Source organism: Myiozetetes cayanensis, unplaced genomic scaffold (assembly GCF_022539395.1).
Source record: "Myiozetetes cayanensis isolate MyiCay16 unplaced genomic scaffold, myiCay2020 scf20-37, whole genome shotgun sequence".
Lineage (NCBI taxonomy): Eukaryota > Metazoa > Chordata > Aves > Passeriformes > Tyrannidae > Myiozetetes > Myiozetetes cayanensis.
The window spans coordinates 2,568,807-2,588,676 of NW_026087412.1; the positions used below are offsets into that span (position 1 = coordinate 2,568,807).

At 60.0% G+C, this 19,870-nt stretch overlaps 1 protein-coding gene across 4 annotated transcripts in view; it reads right to left on the reverse strand.

Moving 5' to 3' along the window:
- Positions 1 to 19,870, reverse strand: part of RAI1 (retinoic acid induced 1) — a 74,357-nt gene that overhangs the window by 2,692 nt on the left and 51,795 nt on the right. For all 4 annotated transcript variants that reach the window (XM_050317080.1, XM_050317083.1, XM_050317082.1 and 1 more), the window contains one exon: positions 1,152 to 6,759. In XM_050317080.1, coding sequence (XP_050173037.1) covers positions 1,152 to 6,743 — 5,592 coding nt within the window. In that variant the 5' untranslated portion in view covers positions 6,744 to 6,759. The remainder of the gene's footprint in view (positions 1 to 1,151; positions 6,760 to 19,870) is intronic.

Consider the following 19,870-nt stretch of genomic DNA (forward strand, 5'->3'; position numbering starts at 1 on the left):
CCTGCACAGGAGCGAAGAACCTCAACAGCCCCAGCACTGAGGGCAAGGTGGGTGTCCCTGCTCCTCTCCAGGCCCTCATTGCCTATCCCAGGGAATATCCCCCCTCCTGTGCCAGCACACCATGGACCACACTGTACCTCGACCATCTGCAGCCATGCACAAGGTTTCTATCTGCTGTACCCCTCCCATGGATGGCAGAGCCTGCAGCCATGCTCCATGGGGAAGTAGATGCGGAGGAGAAGGGACATGACCTGGGCTGTGCCATGGCTGGGTGGAAGAGGTGGTAGAGGACCACGGTGGTCCCCATCTCCTGCCCTGTGCCCAACAGGTGCTGCAGGGATGGGAGCCCCTGGCCCTGTGGTGAAGGCCTCCAGACAGCCATGACATGAGCACTCAGGCTTAGGAATACAGGACTTGCTGGAGACCCTCTGCCCAGACTCTGCCAGGAGACTGTCCCCTCCCTTTCCCCATCACAGAAACCCCATGTCACAGAATCCCAGAATGGTCTGGAAGGGACCTTAATGCTCATCTAGTTCCAACTCCCTGCCATAGGCAGGGACACCTTCCGCTAGACCAGGTTGCTCCAAGCCCTGTCCAGCCTGGCTTTTAACACTTCCATGGATGGAGCATCCACAGCTTCTCATCCCCCTTTGGTGGTCTCCATCAGTGACCTCCTTATTTTGCTTGCTCCATGTGCCCGTGCTCCAATGGGTCTGGGAGAGGGGCAGGGCAGGGTCATCCCATCCCTCCAGCTCCCCTTCCCCTGCTGCCCATCACCACAGCACCAGCCCATGCTGAATCTACTTTCATCTCCCATTCCTGCTGGATCTGTCCCACTCTGAGCCACCCCATGTGATGCGTGGTTGGACCAGAGGATGTGACAGTCCTGGGGGGCCCAAAACATAACCCCATAAATACATTTCTGCACCTAAAAAAGGAGGTTTTAAGTTCTGTCAGAGATGCAGCAGCACAAATCTCACAGGGACCCAGCGGGGCTCATGGCACTGAGCACCTGCCCTGCTTTCCCAGGGCAAAACTATTAATTTTTCATCCCGACCAGAGGCGCAGTCCCAGTAACGACACTGGCTGAAGGAGGCCAGCGGGAGATGCTGCCTCGGGATGTGGCGCTGGGTGTGCGGCCCAGCTCTTACCAGGTCGGCAGCCGCCTTGACAGCCTCCTGCAGCCCGTAGAGCTTCCCTGCCACCAGGAAAACCCCAGCGGTCCATATGGCACAGGCCTCGTGCAGCCAGTGCTCCTGCGTGTCGCCCGCCGGCTCCTGCGGCGGGGACTCGGCCTTGTGACATTCGTGCCGCCGGGGCTTTTCGGCCGCCTCCTCGCCCTCTGTCCTCTCGTCACAGCAGTAGCAGCTCTGCAGCCTACGGAACATGCCCCGCGGGCTGGAGCGCAGCGTGCTCTGCTTGGCCGCCTCGGCTGCACCCTCCGGCCGTGCCGCCTTCCCGCCGGCGCCGCAGCCGCCCTCCATCCCGCGGGGCACCCGCTCGGCCACGGCGGGGGCGGTGGTGTCCTCGCCCGGCCCCTCCACCCGCGCCTTCTCCTTCAGCCGCGACTTCTTCTTGGGCAGGCAGTCCTCGGGGTAGTAGGGCCCGCAAAGGTCCCCCAGGTCCTTGTAGTTGGCGGGGTTGCGGCAGAGGCAGCAGACCAGGCACGCGGCGCTCAGCGCCTTCGACACCACCGGCCCCATGTGCATGGTGGAGGAGGCGGGCAGGGCTGCCCGCGGGCGCGGCGCCGGCCCCGCCGGTCCCCGCTGCAGCCGCGCCTCGTCGCCGGGCGAGTTGATGATGGTGCAGGTGGTGGTGAACTCCCCGCGCCGTTCCACGCGGACGTAGGGAGCGAAGGTGGGGGCCCGGCTGTCTGCCCGCAGCCTCTTGCAGGAGATGTACTTCAGCCGGATCTCAGGCTCGGCGGGATGCACCAGCGGGGCCTGCTGGGGCTGCCGCCGCCGCTTCCCGCGGCTCTTGCACCGCGCTGGCACCGCCTTGGCCTTGCCGTGGCCCAGACGCTTCCTCTGCCGCTTGGAGTAGCCATTGTAGTTGGAGTGGTTGGCCCGCGGCTTTGGGCCCCGCGCTGGCCCAGCAGCAGAGCGTCCCTCAGGGGGGCCATCGCTGCCTCCCGTCTCCTTCTCCTCAGTCTTTGGTTTCTTCTCCCGTGGTGCCTCCTCCCCACCCCCTGGGTTGGCCACGCGCTCCCGGGGCAGCAGCGGCGGCGCAGGGCCCAACGGTGCCTTGGCCATGCCCAGCGCTGCCGCTTTGCCCTTGCGGTTCCTCTTCTTGGGCAGGAGTCCGAGGTTCTTGGCCCCCATGGTGGGGCTGGACTGTGCCCCTGATGTTGGCCCGCAGGCATCGCCCTGGCAGCTGTCAGGAGAGAGCTTCTTCCCTCCGCCTGGCTTCCCCTTCGGTGCTCGGCCGTTGGGGTTCCGGCACAGCGGCTCAGCCACCGGCATGGTGGGCACCTTCTGTGCTGCCACCGGCTTGGGCAGCCTCACGTCACCCACCACTGCAGCCACGCCACTGTGCTTCACCACCCGCTCCCGCTCCACCCCGGCCGGGCTCAGGGAGGAGCCGTAGGCAGTCACGGTGGCCACCGCAGCCGTGGCTGCCGGTTTGCAGGAGAACTTCTTCAGGTTGGGCGAGGTGATCTTCTGGACGATGGCCTCCAGCTTGAGGCCACGGCCCTTGCGGGGAGGCAGCACTTTGGTCTTGGTGGCCTCCTGGAAGGCTGCCCGGGAGGTGATCTTGATGCAGACATCAGGGGCCTCCTTTGGGAGGGGGGGCTTCGGGACGGCTTCACCAGAGTTCTTGGGAGGCAGCTTGGCTTTCACCTTCTTGGCCACTGGCATCTTCTTGAAGAGGCTGGGGGGGCCCTCTGGCTTCTCCTCCTTCACGCCACCACTGTTGCTCCGCAGGACAAGGTTCCTCTTCTTGGTGGGGATGGGGGAGATGAAGGTGGACTTCCTCTTCAGCGAGTGCAGGGGCCGCTCCGACATCTTACCCCCAACGCCCGGCCCTGCTTTGGGCAGCTTCATCCGGGCACCCACCTTGCCCTCCTTGTGGGGGCTGCCCGGCGCCGCCAGCTTGAAGGCGGGTGGGAGGTGGTTGTTGGATATGAGCTTTTTGGGTGCCTTGCAGTTCTTCAGCCGGACGTCGGCCGCCCGCTTGCCCCGCTGCCGCTTGGTGTAGAAAACCTCCTGTGTCTTCGTCCGGGAGCGCAGGATCATCGACCGCTGGTCCCTCTCCCCCGCCTCCACCGCATCCCCCTCCAGCGGCGTCGGCCCTGCCACCTCCTCTGCCGCCACCAAGCCGGGCATCAGGAGGGTGGCATCGCTGGTGTTTTGGACCACCCTGGGGGCCGGCCGACTGTTGCGTTTCCTGGCTTTGAAAGCCACCCGCTGCTTCACGCCGCAGCCGGGCTTCTTCCCCAGCTTCTCCTGGTGCGTGGGGGCCTTCAGCCCCTCCAGCGGGGCCGGTGCGCGGGGCTCGGCGAGGGCGGTGAAGGAGCGGGTGCACATGCGCGCCGGGAGGCCCTCGGCTGGAAACCGGGGCGTTTGGCTCTGGGCGCTCTTGCTCGGTACCTCCGTCTGTCCATCTGGCCCCAGGCAGGCACTGGCCACGCCGCCGGCCGCTGGCAGTTCATCAAATGGGGTCAGCACGGCGCTGCCGGGGTTGTCCCCCTCCGGCAGCCGGCAGTGCACCCTCTTGTTGCGGAGGCTCTTGCCCCGTGAGACAGGCTCCATCTTCCCGAGCACGTTTTCGGGGGTGAGTTGCTGCTTGACCGTGACTGATGAGGCAGATTCGGCATCGGCAGCCTCCAGATGGGATGTTTCCCCTCCGCCGCTCTCCTCCTCGGACTGGATGTGGGGAAGGGAGGACTTGAACCAGCTCTTCACCTTGGTCTCCGTGCCCACGGCAGGGCCCAGCAGGATGACAGACTGGCCGGAGAGGCGCGGGGTGGGAGCTGAGCCCTCCTTCTCCACCGTGCTGACGGTCTCCTCGGCGGACACGGGTACCTCGCTGGAGGACAGCACGGCCGGCATCTCCGGGGGCTTGGGCGGCGAGGCGTCGTATGTCACCGACTTCTGCTCCGAGCCGGCCAGCTCACAGAGCGAGGAGTACTCCTCTGCCTCCAGGTCTGACTCCTTCAGATCCGGCGAGGAGATGATGGGGATCTCACTGAAGTCCCCAGCTGAGCAGCAGTGCCGGGTGTCCTGCAGCCACCTCTCGCTGTCTGCCTTTGTTGCTTCATCGTAGGTCAGCGTCTCCTCCTCCTCCCCCATCACCTGCTCCCCGAAGTCCTGGGCCGGCTCGCTCTTGGCTGGCTGCTCTCCGTCGCACAGATCCAAGCTGCAGGCGTTTTTTTTCTCCTTGCAGGAGCTCACCAGTTTGCTGGGGAACAAGCCCTTGGGGAGGTCAGCGGCCTGGAGCTCCTTCCACCGCAGGCATGCCTCGCCCAGGCTCTCCTCCGGCCACTCGAAGTTCTCCATGGCATTCTCAGACCCCACCGAGTTGGCGGTGGTGTTCGAGTAGCAGCTGTAGTCAGTGGCTCCTGCGCTTGATGTCGCTGCTGGGATGCTGGGCTTGGAGTTGAAGGCCAGTGGGGCAGTGTCCTTCAGCACATCCTTGGTTTCAGTGGCTGTGAACTCCACCTGGGGACCCTCATACACCTCCTCGCCAAAGTCCTTCCCTGCACTGGCCCCTGAAGCTTTGTCCAGCTTGAGGGGCTCGGTGAGTGTGCTGGAGTCACCCTGACTGGGCCAGGTGCCCTTCACCATGGAGTCCAGGTTGGGCCGGTGGTTCTCCAGCTGGAAGGGGGATTTGTTGGCCTCCTTGCTCAGCATGGGCAAGTTGGCCCAGGCTTTGTCCGCCTTCTCGCTGATGGCGTCCTGCAGGACGATGATCTCGGAAGCCAGCTCCTCCTGGGACAGGGCACTGAGGAGCAGCCGGGGACAGTCCCGTTCGTTGGTCACATACTTTGTGAAGGTCTCCAGGGGCAGGGTGGCATGGATGCTCTGGAAGGAGTCGTCCGATTTGGTGGACATGTCGTCCGGGGAGGTCACGGAGCAGGTGGACACTGACTCGGGCTTCGCCTTGGAGTTGCTGTTGACGCGGGCAGGGCTGCGGTTCTGGTTGCAGTACAGGAAACTCCTCTCCAGCTGATCCTCCGACCCACTGAGATAGTCAGCGTCCTGTGTCTCGGCATGGACTGACTGGGGCGTGCTCAGTGGGTCAGACAGGGGAGTCCCCACCTGCTCTGCCGAGTAGGTGCTGCTCTCGGGGCTGCAGTGCTGCCCCTTGAGCTGCTCGGGCGTCCTCGCCGGGGTCTTGATGCCCTTTTTCTGGGGCACGGCCGCTTTGGAGAGCAGCAGCTGCTGGACAGTGTTGGAGATGTTCTCCACCTGGGAGGTGAGTGCTGTCAGGCTCTGCAGGCTCAGGTCTGACAGCAAGTTCTCTGGCAGCTTCTCCTTCTGCAAGTTTTTACAGTTCCCAGATTGAGCGTCAGGGCTCGTCCCATCGGTGGGAGAAGGGTTCAGCAGCGGCATGAAATGGCTGTGGTCGGCAATGCCGGCTGGGAAAGCGCCGGTGCTCAGCGGCTGCTGGCTGTATTGGAAGTTCTCCAGGTTGGGCATCAGCGGGGAGGGGGTGGAGCTGTAGGATGGGGACCTGCCGACGGAGCGAGCTGGCGAGTGGCTGGCACTGGGGCTGAAGGTCTGGTAGTACTGCTCGGGCGTCCGGACGGGCGTCGCGTCGCTCTGGCAGTAGGTCTGGCCTGGCTGGTTGTAATGTTGGTACTTGGCCAGGTTTTGGTAGTGGAGGGACTCCTGGGTGTGGTGCCGCCCCTGCAAGGGCTGTGGCGGCTGCGGGGGCTGCGGTGGCTGAGGGGGCTGTGGTGGCGGTGGTTGTGGGGGCTGTGGCGGTGGCTGCGGGGGCTGCTCGTAGCCGATGCGGTTGGGCTGGTAGCCGTGCAGGTTGGGCACGCGGGGGCCGGGAGCCAGGCTGGCGGCGCTGCCCAGGGGCCGCTCCAGCGGCGGCTGCCCCGAGGGCGCCGTGCAGCTCTTGTAGGAGTGTGCCGGCTGGCTGCCCCCCGGCACCGAGGAGTAGGTGGAGGAGGCAGGGAAGGACTGCGAGTGCTGCCCAAAGTGAGGGCTCTGCGAGAAGGGCATGGGCGAGGAGACATCGTTGGGCAGCTTCTGCCGCTGCAGCTTGGGGTAGGGGAGCGCGGGCGGCTGCTGCTGCTGCTGCTGTGGCTGCTGCTGCTGCTGGAAGTGAGTCCGGAAGGGCAGAGAGGCGGCTGCCGGCTCGTGGTACGGCCGCCCACCTGCCAACGCTGCTGTCTTCTTCATCAGGCTGTCCTCATACTTGGCCACACCACCGGGCAGCGCCTGTGGCTGGCCACCCCACGCCTGCAGGCTCTCGTCCCCGGAATACCGGGCTGGATAAGGGCTGTTCTCCTGCACGGTGTAATTGGAAAAGGCCGGCCTGCCCTGCAGCTGCTGCCCCGCTAATTGCTTGTTTCCCCGGTGGTATTTCTCCACGGCGCTGTTCTCGTAGCCCGCGTACGGCAGCTGCTGCTGACTGTAGTACTCCTTCGCCACCAGCCTCTGCCGCTCGCAGTTCGGCCCTGCCTGACTTTGATGCCTGTAATTCTCCAGGCGTGATGTATCTTGTGAAGTCGGCTGGTAGCTCTGCTGGTTGCCATGGAAACCACACCTTTCTCGAAAGGACTGCATGGCGCGGGCTCGTTATCTGCGAAGAGAGAGAGGCAAGAATTCAAATGAAGCATTGCCACCATGGCGGGCCAGAGACCGAGAGGGTCGTGTCACCTGTGCCACTGGGGCATCATCGCCCCACCTCACCTCACCACCCTGATGGGCACCACCATGATGGGCATTGCCTCCCTTCCACCCTGGAATGCAGCACCTGGTGCTGCCTCACCTCGCATCGCCCCATGTTGTCTGGCATCACTCCACAGTGCATTGCATTGCCCTGCACTGCCTCACATTGCCCTGCATCGCTCTCCATCACACCTCACCTTGTGTTTCACCTCCCTGCATCGTGTTGCCTTGCATCACATTGCCCTGCATTGCATTGCCCTGTTGCACTGCCCTGATTCACCCTCTGCATTGCCTCACACTACCCTTGCATCGCATCACCTTCCATTTCATCTCCCTGCTTCATGTTGCCTTGCATTTCATCACCCTGAATTGCATTGCCCTGCAACCCATTGCTTTGCATCATCCTGCATCGCATCACCTTCCATTTCATCTCCCTGCATCGTGTTGCCTTGCATTGCATCGTCGTGAATTGCACTGCCCTGCATCACCTCACATCACCCTGCATCACATTGCCCTGCATTTCATCTCCCTGCACTGCATTGGCTTGCATTGCTTTGCACTGCATCCCACCCCATCATCCTGCATCCCATCCCCGTGGGCTCCATCGCCCTGGATCACAGCAGCTGGCTTTGTGTCACCTCGCATCGCTCTGCATCGCGCCGTGTCGCCCCACATCACGTCGCTTGGTGCTGCATCCTCACCTTGCAGTGCCCTGCATCCCCTGCTATCCCATCTCCTTGCATCTCCCAGCACCTGGGGGTGCTGGGTCCAGCTGCACCCCCCAGCCAGCAGCAGGCCCAGCCACCCTTCTGCCCCTGCTGCTGGGAGCTGCCCCATCCCTGCTGCCCAACCCTCCCTGCCTTCCCCATGTGGTACAGTGACCCCCCACCATGCCATCTCGGGGTCCCCAGCCTCATGCTCTGTGTTTCACACACCCACCACTCCTCACCTCTGCAAATCACTCCCCCTCCCCTTGCACACCCTCTCCGGGGACTCCTGGATCCTGCGAGCCCCTCCGCACACCCTGCTTATCGCCATTCTTTTTAATTATTGGGCTAATTACTGGAAGCAGCAGCGCAGAGGGCCAGAACCGCAGGCTCTGCTGCAAAAAAAGTCATTTCAACTTGCTGGCTCTGCCCATCTCTGCCGGCTGCTGCCTCCCACAGCCCCCCCTGCCCCAGCGATCCCCCTGCCCCGGCGCGATGCCATCTGGAAGCTGTCTGCTCCCGCCAGCAAGCCGTCATTTCCGAGAGCCTCGCCACAGTCATCATTAAAGCTCCCTCTTTCCTCACTCTGCTTGTGCTGGGTGCAGGGACACACCTGGGTCACTGGTTTAATCTCCTGAGGCAGCCTAGTGGCTTGCGAGGGCTAATGAAGGGCTCAGTGGTAGGAGGATGCATCCTGCCCATCCCCAGCACCAGTGGGTCCTGGGGGCTGGGTGGGGACATGAGCCTGTTTTAGGCATGTGTTGAGATTTGGGAGCCCGGGTTAGGGCATCCCTGAGAGTCTAGAAGTCCCTGGGGATACCCCTGGTGTTGCTCCCTTGGCACCGTGACACAGCGGTGACACCAGTGCTGTCCCCTCAGCCTCCATTAAGGCAATGAGTGTTATGAGGGGATGGGGTGCTGGTGTTGTGTGTGCCAAGACCATCCCACGCTTCCCTGTGGTGTCAGGCAGCCTAGAGCTGGGATATGGATTCACGTGTGTCCCCATGTGTCCCACCACCACCCTCATGCCACCACCATGCCAAACACTGCATGGCTCTAGACAGTTCCTTTGCTGGCAGCTCTGCCACAGCTGTATAAACTGCACAGCTGGTTTGATGGGTCCCAGCTCGGCCTTGTTTCCTCACAGCACCCACTGGTAACACCTCAGCACCTTTTCAGGTACACACACAGGGCTTTATTTAGTTCTGTTTCCATAACCACTGGCAGCTCAGGGATCACATGGTGACCTCTGGCACCACTGGAACCACTAGTGGGTGCCACCCACACCAGCACAGAACTTGTCCCTCCCTCTTTTCCATCCCCTTTTGGGATGTTTTCCACGTCACTTCCCCTCACTGCAGTTGCACCTTGCAGGCTGTGTGAGGAACTGGATGCAGTTAAGGCTCAAATTCTGGGGGAAAGGTGGGTCAAAAAATTCTGGGAAGGTCAGTGTGAAACCTCTACCATGGCATGGAGCAGAGCTGTCCTGTGCCAGCCCTGTGCCAGGGAAATCAAAGCCAAGGTTGTGGGGCAGCCCTGGGTGGTGGTCTGAGAACTAATGGGAGCAATTCCCACATTCTCTGTATGGGAGTGGGTTTGAAAATGAAATTGGCTTGAGAAGACCCTGGACTGGAGCTTTAGGGGGAGCTTTTCCCTCCTTTATCATTAATTATCGTGATTAATTATTGTTATTAATTAATTGTTGTTAATTTTCCAAACAGCTGAGACAAAGCTTGGATAAGCAAAAGCGCGTGGTGTGAGGGGACGGATCGGTCACCGGCGCGCAGAGGTGGGAACGCGCAGAGGGAATGTGCGTTCCAGCCGAAATCCCACGAGCCCAAAGGCCGCGGCCCCATCTCCCTGTGGACCACCCAGGCACCCGGCTGTGCCTGGGAGGGGACACGCTCATCACCGGCAGCACCCGGACCCGCCAGCGGAGCCGGAGGCCAGCTCTGCCCTCGGATCCACCGCGGCTTTGCCGGGGAAGGGCCGCGCCAGATGTTGCGCCTGATGTAGCCGTTTCCCAGCAAACCCTTTAATGGCATCAAATCAAGCTGTCGACAGCAGCGGGGTTACGGCCCTTCCCAGGAGGGGGAGGCGACTATGGCTGGTCCCGGGGGCCCTGAGCACTCACTGCCCCCGCCACGTCCCTGCTGGACGTGCTCTCCCGGCGCTTCCAAAGAAATTTCCAGCTGCTACCCCCACGATGGGAATCAACACAAGGCTTTTGGTGCACGGTTGCCACTGGACACCTGCCCTTGGCAAAGCCACCGTGCTACAGCCAAGGCTCATGGTGTGGGTGCCTGGGGAGGGTCCCCAGGGTATCCATCAGGGAGGAAAGGACTTGGGGCCATCGTGGTGCCCAGCACCAGTGTGACCCTGTCCCTGCAACACAAGGAGCTGCGCTCACGGCTGGTTGTCCCCTCGGTCCCCTGGGAGTGGGGACAGCCCAGCACAGCCCTGCGTCACCCACTGGGGACACAAAACCTCCCAGTGCCAGTGCAGGACCCAGGGCCAAGATGGTGCACAAGGTCATGCTGCGAGTGCAGGGGGCTGACACAGTGCATGGAGCCCACACGGTGCCGGGGGCTGACATGGCACATGGGGCTGATGGAGGGAGCCCAGCGGGGGCACCGTGTGGCACTGCCAGCCCAGCACAGTCGCCTGCCTGCTCAGGGTGGCCCACAGCCTGCCTGCTGTTCCAGAGGATTTGTGCTGCCTGGTTGGCTTCGGTGTTATTTTCCTTCCCCAACCCCTCCTTCCTCCCCTGCCGTCTCCCCTTTCCTCCCCCTTCCCCTTGCCTGGCAGGGACATGGCACGGCTGGATCCAGAGCCCTCTGAAGGCAGCCCAGGATTTCCCATGGCAGGGACCCTCGGTAAGCACCCAAGACCCCCAGCACCTCAGACCCGGAGGGCAGAGGATGTCCCCCATTTCCCCATGCTCTGGCCTCGCTTCCCAGCTGCTGCTCATCCCGCGGGGCCTGATCCAGCCCTGCTGCTCCTCCGGCTGCTCCCTCGCCTTTGCTGCTGCGCCATCAACAAGGACTCAGCGACTAAAAATAGCAGCGCGCTCTCACAGGGGGATGCTCCGCCATCGGAGCCGCGCTGGCACCGCGGGCCCCTCTTCCCCACCCAAAAACCTCCGCAAAAAACCCCTCCCAGCCCTCACCTCCCACCCAGGGGTGCAGTCCCACATGGTGAGGTGGCATTAGAGTGGGAAATGAAGGGATAGGACCCCCCCGGATCCCCCAGCGGCTCTCAGGGAGGGGAATAAGCGCCTGTCGAGTAGCGTCAGCCCCGGATTTGTTTAATTGTGAGCTGGTGGAGTTTAAAGAAACCCTTTCTGGCTGGCTGCCACACCGCAAAGTGCTCCGGAGAATTTGATTATTAAGGGAGGAGAGAAAAGGGAAGGCTGGGAGGGGGGAGCCAGGGTGTGTGGGACAGACCAGGAAAGGAGCTGGGAGTGAGAGGAACTGGGGGGATGGAATACAGACAGAACCCCCCCGGCAGTGCCAAGGGACCCGCGGGGCTTGCCCAGGGCAGGGGCAAACCCTCCAGGCAGATGGGGAGATGCCACCATCCATCTGTCCCTGCCCCACTGGCAATGCACCCCCTGTTCAATGCCCCCTCTAATGCCCCCCACTAATGCACCCTCCCTCCAGTGAATCCCTTTAATGCACCCTCTCTCCAGCGCACCCCCTTAATGCACCTACTTACAGCACTGTCCCCAATAAACCCCTTTACTGCACCCTCTGTCCAGCACACCCCAATAATGCTCCCCCTCCCCAACGAACCCCTTCAAGACACCTTCTCTCCATTGCACCCCTTCCATGAACTCTCATTAGTGCACCTTGCCCCAGCACGCCCCAGTAATGTGCTCTCCCCCCAAGGCACCCCGTTAACACACCCTCTCCCCAGTGCCCCCCAATACCACCATCACCTCCTGCCACACCAGCGCAGTGCCTGGGGGGTTATGGTACCCCCAGGGCAGCCCGCAGCCCCCCAGTTCCCCCCAGCCCCGCGTCCCGCCCCATTTCGGCGCTCAGCCGACCGGAGCAGCTGTTCCCTGCACACTTCACTTGCCCGCAGATGATGATAAATGGAGCTGGGGCTGCGCCGCCCATTGCGTGGGGGTGGGCGGATGTGGGTAGGGAGAAGGAGGAGGAGGGATGGGGTCCCCATCTCCTGCAAGCCCCCCCCCCCGATCGTGCTGCTCCTCCCATCCAGCTGCTGGGGAATTCCCTGGGCAGGTCTCCCCCCCCCCGCGCCCGCCACCTAAATCCCCCTCCCGGGGGATTGGAACCTGCCCAGGGAATTCCCATCGCCGTGGGGTGCATCCCGGTCCGCAGCTAAATGCCCCATTTGGGGAGCACAGTCCTTCGCTGTCCCCCCCCTGCCTCCAGCTCTGCTCCTCCCCAGTGAGGAATTTTTACTTGGGAAAAAATCCATTGCCTGCAAACCGCACTCATGACTCAACGTTTCTGCTGGCCCCGGTTCCTCCGTTGCTTGCCAGGGGAAGCCCGTGGCCGCCCCAACCTCATCCCCTCACATGGAAATCCGGCTCAGCTGCCAGCTCCAGCCTCTCTCCCCTTGATTTTCCCTCCTCTCTTTTGGAGGGTGAATTTGGGTCCTTGATGTCAGGGATGGGAGGTTTGCAGAGGTTTGGGCTGGGGGGGATGATGGGAGGTTCTGGGAGCAAGTTGCTGTTTTTTTTTTTCTTGCTGGTGGAAAATGTCAGTTGGTAAGGAACGATTTGAAAAAGAAGGGAGATAAAAAAGGGAGGAGGGGGAGGGAAAGAAGAAAAAGGAAAAAGAAGAAAAGGAAAGGGGAAAGAGGGGGGAGAAAAAGAAAAAGAAAAAAAATGAAAATAAGGCAAAATAAAAAAAAATTAAAAAAAAAGAAAAAGAAAAAAAGAAAAAAAGGGGGGAAAAAGGGAAGGGGAAAAAAAAAAAGAAAAGAAAAGGCTAGAGGCTCACAGCAAAGCAGATGCTCAGCCTGAGTCTTCCTGGGCAAATTCCCTCTCCAGAGGGGAATTGCGTTCCACTCCGGAGCAAAATTCATGGCCGGATGTACCACGGAGTGAGGCTCCACATGCTCCCGCTCCCAGCCAGCGGTGACACATCGACCACAGTGTGCTGGCAGGAAGGGAAAAACAGCCCATCAGGAGGCTGCAAATACGGCCGAGGTTAGGAGGAATCCAGCAACCCCAGCCTCCAAACCTAAATCCTGGTGCAGACCTGCCCGCAGCCACCAACACAACGAGCCTGTTCTGGGGCACAACCACAGCCACGGGGCCACTGTCACCCCCACGGTGACCTTCAGCCACCCCTCCAGCCTCACCCCGAGTGAGCAGTGACAGCATGGCCGGTTCTCCAACGCTCCTGTTTTTCTTCTTTACTCATTTTCTGCCTGACAGGTTGGGATCCTTCTTCCTTCCTCCCTTCCTTCCTCCCTCCCCTCCTGCTCCTGGTCTGACTCACTTCAATTCCAATAATAATTAACCATTCCAATCATTACTGCGACCACTAATATTCACTCCCCTCCTCTCCCACATCCTGTTTGTCCCCTGCCTCAGTTTCCCCTTCAAGCAGGGCAGGAGCTGCATCCCTGCAAGGAAAGATGGGGAGCAGAGCAGCCTGAGCAATGCCATGTCCTTGACACCCTCCCTGGGGATGCTGAAGCCCCAAGGGGTTCATCCTGCATAAATAAAAGCAAACAAAACCTCTCCCAAGGATGGGAGAGAGAATGGATCCTCATCCCAGTCCCTGATCTGGTGTGCACACATCTGCCTCGTGAGCTGGTTGCTCATGGATGAGGTCAGATGTGTGAGGCTGCACTCCCTGGGGAATGTGACAGGGATGGCTCGTGGTCCCCCAGCACCACCGAGCCCTCTGGCCTGGCAAAGCCACACCAAACCTGATGGCAGGACCTGGCACCCACTCGGCATCTCAGAGCTGGAAAACCCACTGGATTGGAACCAGCACCACTCTCTGGCTGTGCCTCAGTTTTCCCACTCCTGGGGTGGTCTGGGTTTGTGTTGTCCACAGTGTTGGGGCTGGGAAATGCCAGCCCAGGAGCACAGGGATGGAGCAGACCCGTGTCTCAGCCCTGTGTTTGGGTCCTGGACTTCCTCCCCAGTGGGTCTCTCTATCCCCAGCAGGACTGGAGACCCCAAAGGATGACAGGTGGCCATCACCCTCAGGACATTTCCAGCTCTCCTGAAGGTGCTACTGGGTCCATCCCCTCTGGCTCTTACCTGGTTCTCTACTGGGAAAACTTGCAGCAAATTCATGCTGCAGCCTCCGAAACCAGGAGGCCTTGGCTGCTGTGGGATGGCCACTGATGGCAATTACAGACCCTGGCACCATCCCACAACCCCTCCCCATCCCACACTCCCTCTCCCTCTCTGGGAGGTGATGGGGCTTTGCCACTGGTGCTCTCATATCCCCACCACGTCCAGCACATGGGGACATTTATGCCCATATTTCAGAGGAGTGTTATTAAATTTTATCAGTGGTCCTAGAGAGATTCCCATCCAAGTCCCAGTCCCAGTCCCAGTCCCAGTCCCAGTCCCAGTCCAAATGGTCTGTCCCACTGAGACCCCCTGGATACAGGGCCACTGTCCCATCCTCCTAATTTTAGAGCAGCTCCTGCCTTTCCTTTTGGGGCAGCCACCCCACCCTGCTGAATCACACGAGCCAGCAACCACCAGCTCCCCACCAGCACCACAGCAACCCCCCTCGGATACGGGTGCCCCACGGATGCTGTGTTTCAGCATCTGCCCACGGACAGGTCCATCCGCCGGAGCTGAACCCGGCTGTGCCGCCGCCAGGCTCTGCCCTGAGCCATCCCTGCCGGCAGCAGACAGCTCGGTAATGAAGCGTAATGCTCTGACACTCCCCTGAGTGACAGTGGCCAACACCGGCTGCATCCCCGCGGCTCAGCACGGCCTCCCCTGCCTGCCAGGGAGGGGATGAGCATCCCCCCGCCACCAGCAGGGCTGGGGGGCTGCAGAGTGGTCCCCTGGTTGGATCCCTGTTAGGGGATGCTGAGCAGGAACCCACCGGGAAAAAGGAAAAAATAAGAATAAAATGGGGTTGAAGGAAATAAATCAAGTAAAAAACAAAAACAAAAACAAAAACCCCAGAATAAAAGGAGGTTGAAAATAATAAATCCAGGTTTGATGCTGTGTGGTAAATTATTTTGGAATTATACATTCCCTGGCTTCAAATCCTGAAGACAAATACTGGGGGTAGGTGAAGTGGGAAGCAGATTTCCAAAGGCCTTCCCCCTGCTCCCGGTTATTGACTCTGTCAATCACGGTGGGCGCCTTCCCCACCTTTGGCACTCTGCAAAATCGGCTCCTTTTGTTCCTGCTGAAAAACCAGGGAGGGGGAAAGAGGAGGGGAGAGGAATTTGGGGCAGGGAACTTCCAAAAGAGATGATTAAGGAGTTAATCTGCCTGAAATAGATAAGGAGCTTAGAGCTGCTGGTATTTGACTGTCCAAGTTTGGATTCAGCGCGTCTTAAACACTGGCTGGAATGTACTTAGATATGACCAAAGAACATGTCCCCCCGAGGAATTACCAGGTTGCCAATTAGATTTGCTTCCCAGATTCACTCAAACCTTCACAAGCTTCTTCAGAGCAGGAAAATTGCTGCCTGTCCCTGGGGAGACCGCGGAGCAGCCGCTGCTGCCTGGCCCTGCAGCCGGCACAGCACAGCATGGCACGACACAAGATCCCAGTGGGCAGCCACCAGGATTTGCAGGAAGGCAGCACAGACAGGATGATGGCAAGGCAAAAATGCCTGTGCTGGGGCATGGAGGCACCAGGCATGGCCTGGTGAGAATTGATGGGAGAATTTGGGTGGTTTGGGGTGCTTGGGGTGCCGGTGGGAGCCTCGCCGTGGTCACGACTTGGCACTGAGGATGCTGGTGCACTGGTGGGGCTCTCACCAGACCAAGCTCAGCATTCCATGGAGCTGCAGAGCTGGGGCTCTCCCTGCCTCCAGCCAGGCTCATGGTGCTGCCACACAGCCAAATCCAACCCAAACTACCCCAACCCAACCTCCATGCAGGGGACACAACAGAGAATGGAGCTGCGATGGCACATGGGGAAGGCGCACAAACACCAGAAGGTGGACAAACCCCAGTGATGAACACCTGTCTCCCGGTCCCCACTGACACCCAGCACACCACAAACTCACCACAACCCAATGCTCAGAGCAGTGAGACCCCCATGCCAGGGTGGGGGTCACCCCCTGGGGAGCACAACAACCAGCACATTGGGCGAAGTGTTGATAAAAAAGAAAATACCAACCTCTCCAAAAACCCCTCCCTATCCATTTATTTTAAACTTTCCATTCCCATCCTCATTATTTACGGTGCTCCACAATGTGAAAGTAATGAAGTCTGGGGGCTTGCATGACTGACACAGAGGTGGGACCATGATGGGGGATCCCATCATCAGATCCCGCATCCCAACACGCAGGCACTGAGATCCTGTCTTATCCTGGGCTGTGCTCACTAAATCTGAGCTCGGTTTCTCTGCTGGCATCCCAATCCCATGGAAAGGTATCAGGAGTGGCAGCCAGTCTCACTAGGCCAGTGTTGGCATCACCAGACTGGCGGCTGCGTGATGGAAAGTTGCTGGAACATCAGCTTCGGATGCCGAGTCCTGGTAACAGTTGCTATGAGAAACATTCAGAGGTGGAATTTACTGTCACAGTTAATAATAGATGAAGGTTTTAGAATTTTTGATGCTTTACATTTTAAGCTGTTTGATTTATAATGTTTCAGAAAAGGGTGGGGGGAGGCAGGAGTTGAACAGCAGCACGAGGTAAACACGGTGAGTGGGGAGGTGGACGAGGGGGCTCCATCCATCCCTGCCCACTCCAAGAATAGGGTGAGATCCCCCACAGCCACTGGGATGGGGTGTCCCCACCAAACCCCAGCACCGGGGAGCATCCCTGTGGGAAACAAGGGCACGACTGGGACGGAGCCCCTCAGTCCCACATCACACTTCATTTTTGTTCTGGTTTTTTTTTTTTTTTTTTTGCTTCAATTGCTGCATCTCTTCTCCTCTTCTCCCTGTTTTCATTCCGGCGGGTTGCTGGGTTATTTACTTGCTGGCGCTCCTCTCTCCTCTCCCCTCTTGCAGGTGTATTTCAAGTAGCTCCGTAAATAGCAGCGCGCGGCGTGCCTGCGGCGGAGCGCGCCGGGTCCTGCTGATTAGCAACACGCTGCCAAAAAAGAAGAAGGGTCTTACTTCCCTGCCGAGCTGTCTCTGTGTTTGCACAAAGAGGTGCCGATATCCCGGCATGGGAGGATGCTCCAGCTGCATCCCGGGGGGCTGGCGCTGCTGTGTCCGCTCCTTCCTGGGAAGGAGCAGCAAGCGCAGGTGCTGTATGAAGGATCTCGGTGTTCCTCAGTGTCCTTCAGCATCCCTTGGTGTCCCTCAACATCCCTTGGTTGGCTCCAAAGCTGCTGATAGCTTCAGCTCTGGCACCTTCTTCCTGCTTCTCCGAAACCTTGGAGCACCTCAGCATCCCAAATGTATGCGTGGAGCATCCCAAAGCCATAGATGTGTGTGGTCAGGAGGACTTAATCCAAGCTCAGTAGGGCTTTAGGTCATGATACGGAGAGCAGGGGGGGAGCCCCAAACTCTGCTACCAGCTCTGGTCACTCAGTGATGTCTTAATAGAATTAGGGTGTGGGATGGATGAGAGGGGGTTCCCCTCTGCTCCTCCAAACCACAAGAGATGCCAGAATACAGAGAGCAGGATCATCATGATACTGTTGCGAGAATAGGGCTGAAACCTCCACCACCTGGAAAGATCCCAGTCCTAACCAGCTCCATGGCTCCTGCCAAGGCCCTGGATGCACACAGGGGCTGCCAGACCCCGGGAGGTGGCTGAGGCACATTCCCCTCACCAGCACCCTCCAGCCTCTCCAAAGTCCCTATTCACCCCAGGCTGGAGATTCCCAGGGGTCCCAGACTGAGCAGCCCCATGATGTCTCAATCAGGGCTGTGCATGGCCCCATTTACATACGCACAGCCCGTCTGGAGCCGAGAATAATTTCCTTATAAAGCGGCTTTGACACATGGGGTAGCTCGTCTTAATGAGGAGGGTTATTCCACAAAGATCCGTCACTAATGGGCTCGGGGCAGGCTGTGCCTGCTGCCAAACCCAGCGCCACAACACGCCCCGAGCTCCCACAGACACGGGGCTCCCACCGGAATTATAGCCATGGCTGAGCTAGTGCTGGTAACCTCTGGCTTGGTGGGATCTCACCCCAATCCCAGCAAGGCCCCTGCGCCTCTGCCAGCCACCTCTCTGCCTTGCATCCAAACCCATCTGGAGGTCCAAAACCGCAACCGTGACATTCGTCTTGGCATGGAAACCATTCAACCCTTCCCAAAAAGCAGCTCCAGGGAGGGAGATTGAGGCCAGCATGGCTCTGGCATCCCCCAGTACGCATGAGGTCCCCGAAACACCAAACCCTTGATGTCCCCATCTCCAAGGGCACCTGCTCTCCAAAGACACTGCTCCTGACCGGGCACCAGTTCCGCCAGCGATCAGCCCATCGTTACCAGAACCACCCTATAAAAAACATATTAAAAACCGGGACTCCCCCAAGAGCAAGTCCCTCCCCACAGAGCCCCGACAAACTCAGTGCATGGGTTCATCCCTGCCACTCCCCCTCGTCCCCTGTGGACCCCCGTTAGCGGCGGGTGCCTCGTTAGGCAGCGTCGTGCCAGCGATTGGCTGGAACTCCTCTGCGGCGTCAAGCGGCTCTGCCCCAGACACCTTCTCCTGCGACCGGAGGCGCGGTACGTCCCAGGGCACTGTCACAATATATTAAGACACTGTGCTAAAAATAAGCAACGGCAAAAATAAGCAGGAAAATCGCGGTCCCTGCCTGCCCCTGCCGGCCCCGCGCCGGTAGAGCCCCCACTGCCGCACGCGAGTTGGGGAGGCACGTCAGGAACGGGAGGATTTGGCTGGGTTTTATTAAAAGGACGTGTTTTTCCCTTCCCTCCGCCCCCATCTCCAGCCTCTCCGAGGAGCGAGCCCTGCGGTGACACACAGGACTTGGTGACAAATCATCCCGGGGGTGGGCGGTTTCTCTGCACGCTGGTGGCTCAGGGCATGGCCACGGCTGGTGTGAGGCCCTGCTGCGTCCCCTCACAGCTAGAGTGGACCCTTGTCACACTCCATGCAGCCCAGGATGGGGCTCTGCTCCCCTGTGGGGACATCCCCTGGAGCTGTGGGTGCTGCTCCATGGTGTACCATCAAATGACACCAGGGTTTTGGCCAGCCTGGTGTTAGATACAATGCCCAGGTTGGCTCCCTGCGGCCATCCCCATTCCCACAGCTCCCAACGGGGTACCCATCTGCAAACACCCCATTTCACCCGCAGGATGGGAGCTGGGAGCATCCTCTCCTCAGGAATGCATCCTGGAGCACCTGGGGAGAGGGCAAGAGGCTGCCCTTACCCACCCCGCTGCCTGCACCCCGTGGGGTGCCATCCTCCACGCCGGATCCCTTGGGGCTGTTGGAGGCACCAGCAGGGACACAGCCCCTGCTTGTCTCCGTGAGATGAAAGAGCAGCTCCAGGCGCGGGGCCGGCTCCGTGCCTCCAGCCGAAGGCGTGCGGCCACCCCGCTGCCTGGGCTGCGGCTGGAACGAATGCGTGCACATACCTCTGCCCCGGCACGGGTGTTTGCTCTTCTCTTCCGCGGCTGTGATTGATTAAAGGATCAGGGACATCTGAGAATGGAGGCAGCAGCGGCAGCAGCAGAAGCAGCTCCCTTTGGACTTGGAGAGCTTCCTTGCCTGCTGCTTGCTGCTGCCGTTGCCTGTCAGGCAGCTTTTAATCAAGGTTTGCTTATATCTGCAAAGGCCTTTCCCAGAGGGATGAAGGGAGGAAAAGAGGGGGGGAGAGTATATTAACATGCCAGCCACCCTCCCTCTCCCTCTCCTTTGTTTATGGAGAGGGTCAGTGCTTGGAAACGGCTGGCGGGGACCGGGAAAGGCGCTTTGGGGGTGCCGGGGGTGCCAGTGGCGCAGTGCAGCTCTCGGCATGTCCGGGTATTGTGGCACAGCCACAGATAAGGAGGGTATCACACCCGTTTGGGATGCACCTAGCAATGGCAACGACATGTGGAGAGAGCAGGACCTGGCAGCCAGAGATTGGGGGCTTCCTCTGGCCCTGGATGCCCAGCATTTCCCAAGAGTGCTGCGCTGGGTGCAGCAGGGAGGGGCACCACCAACCTGCACATCCCCAAATTGGGGTCTCAGCCGAGAGAG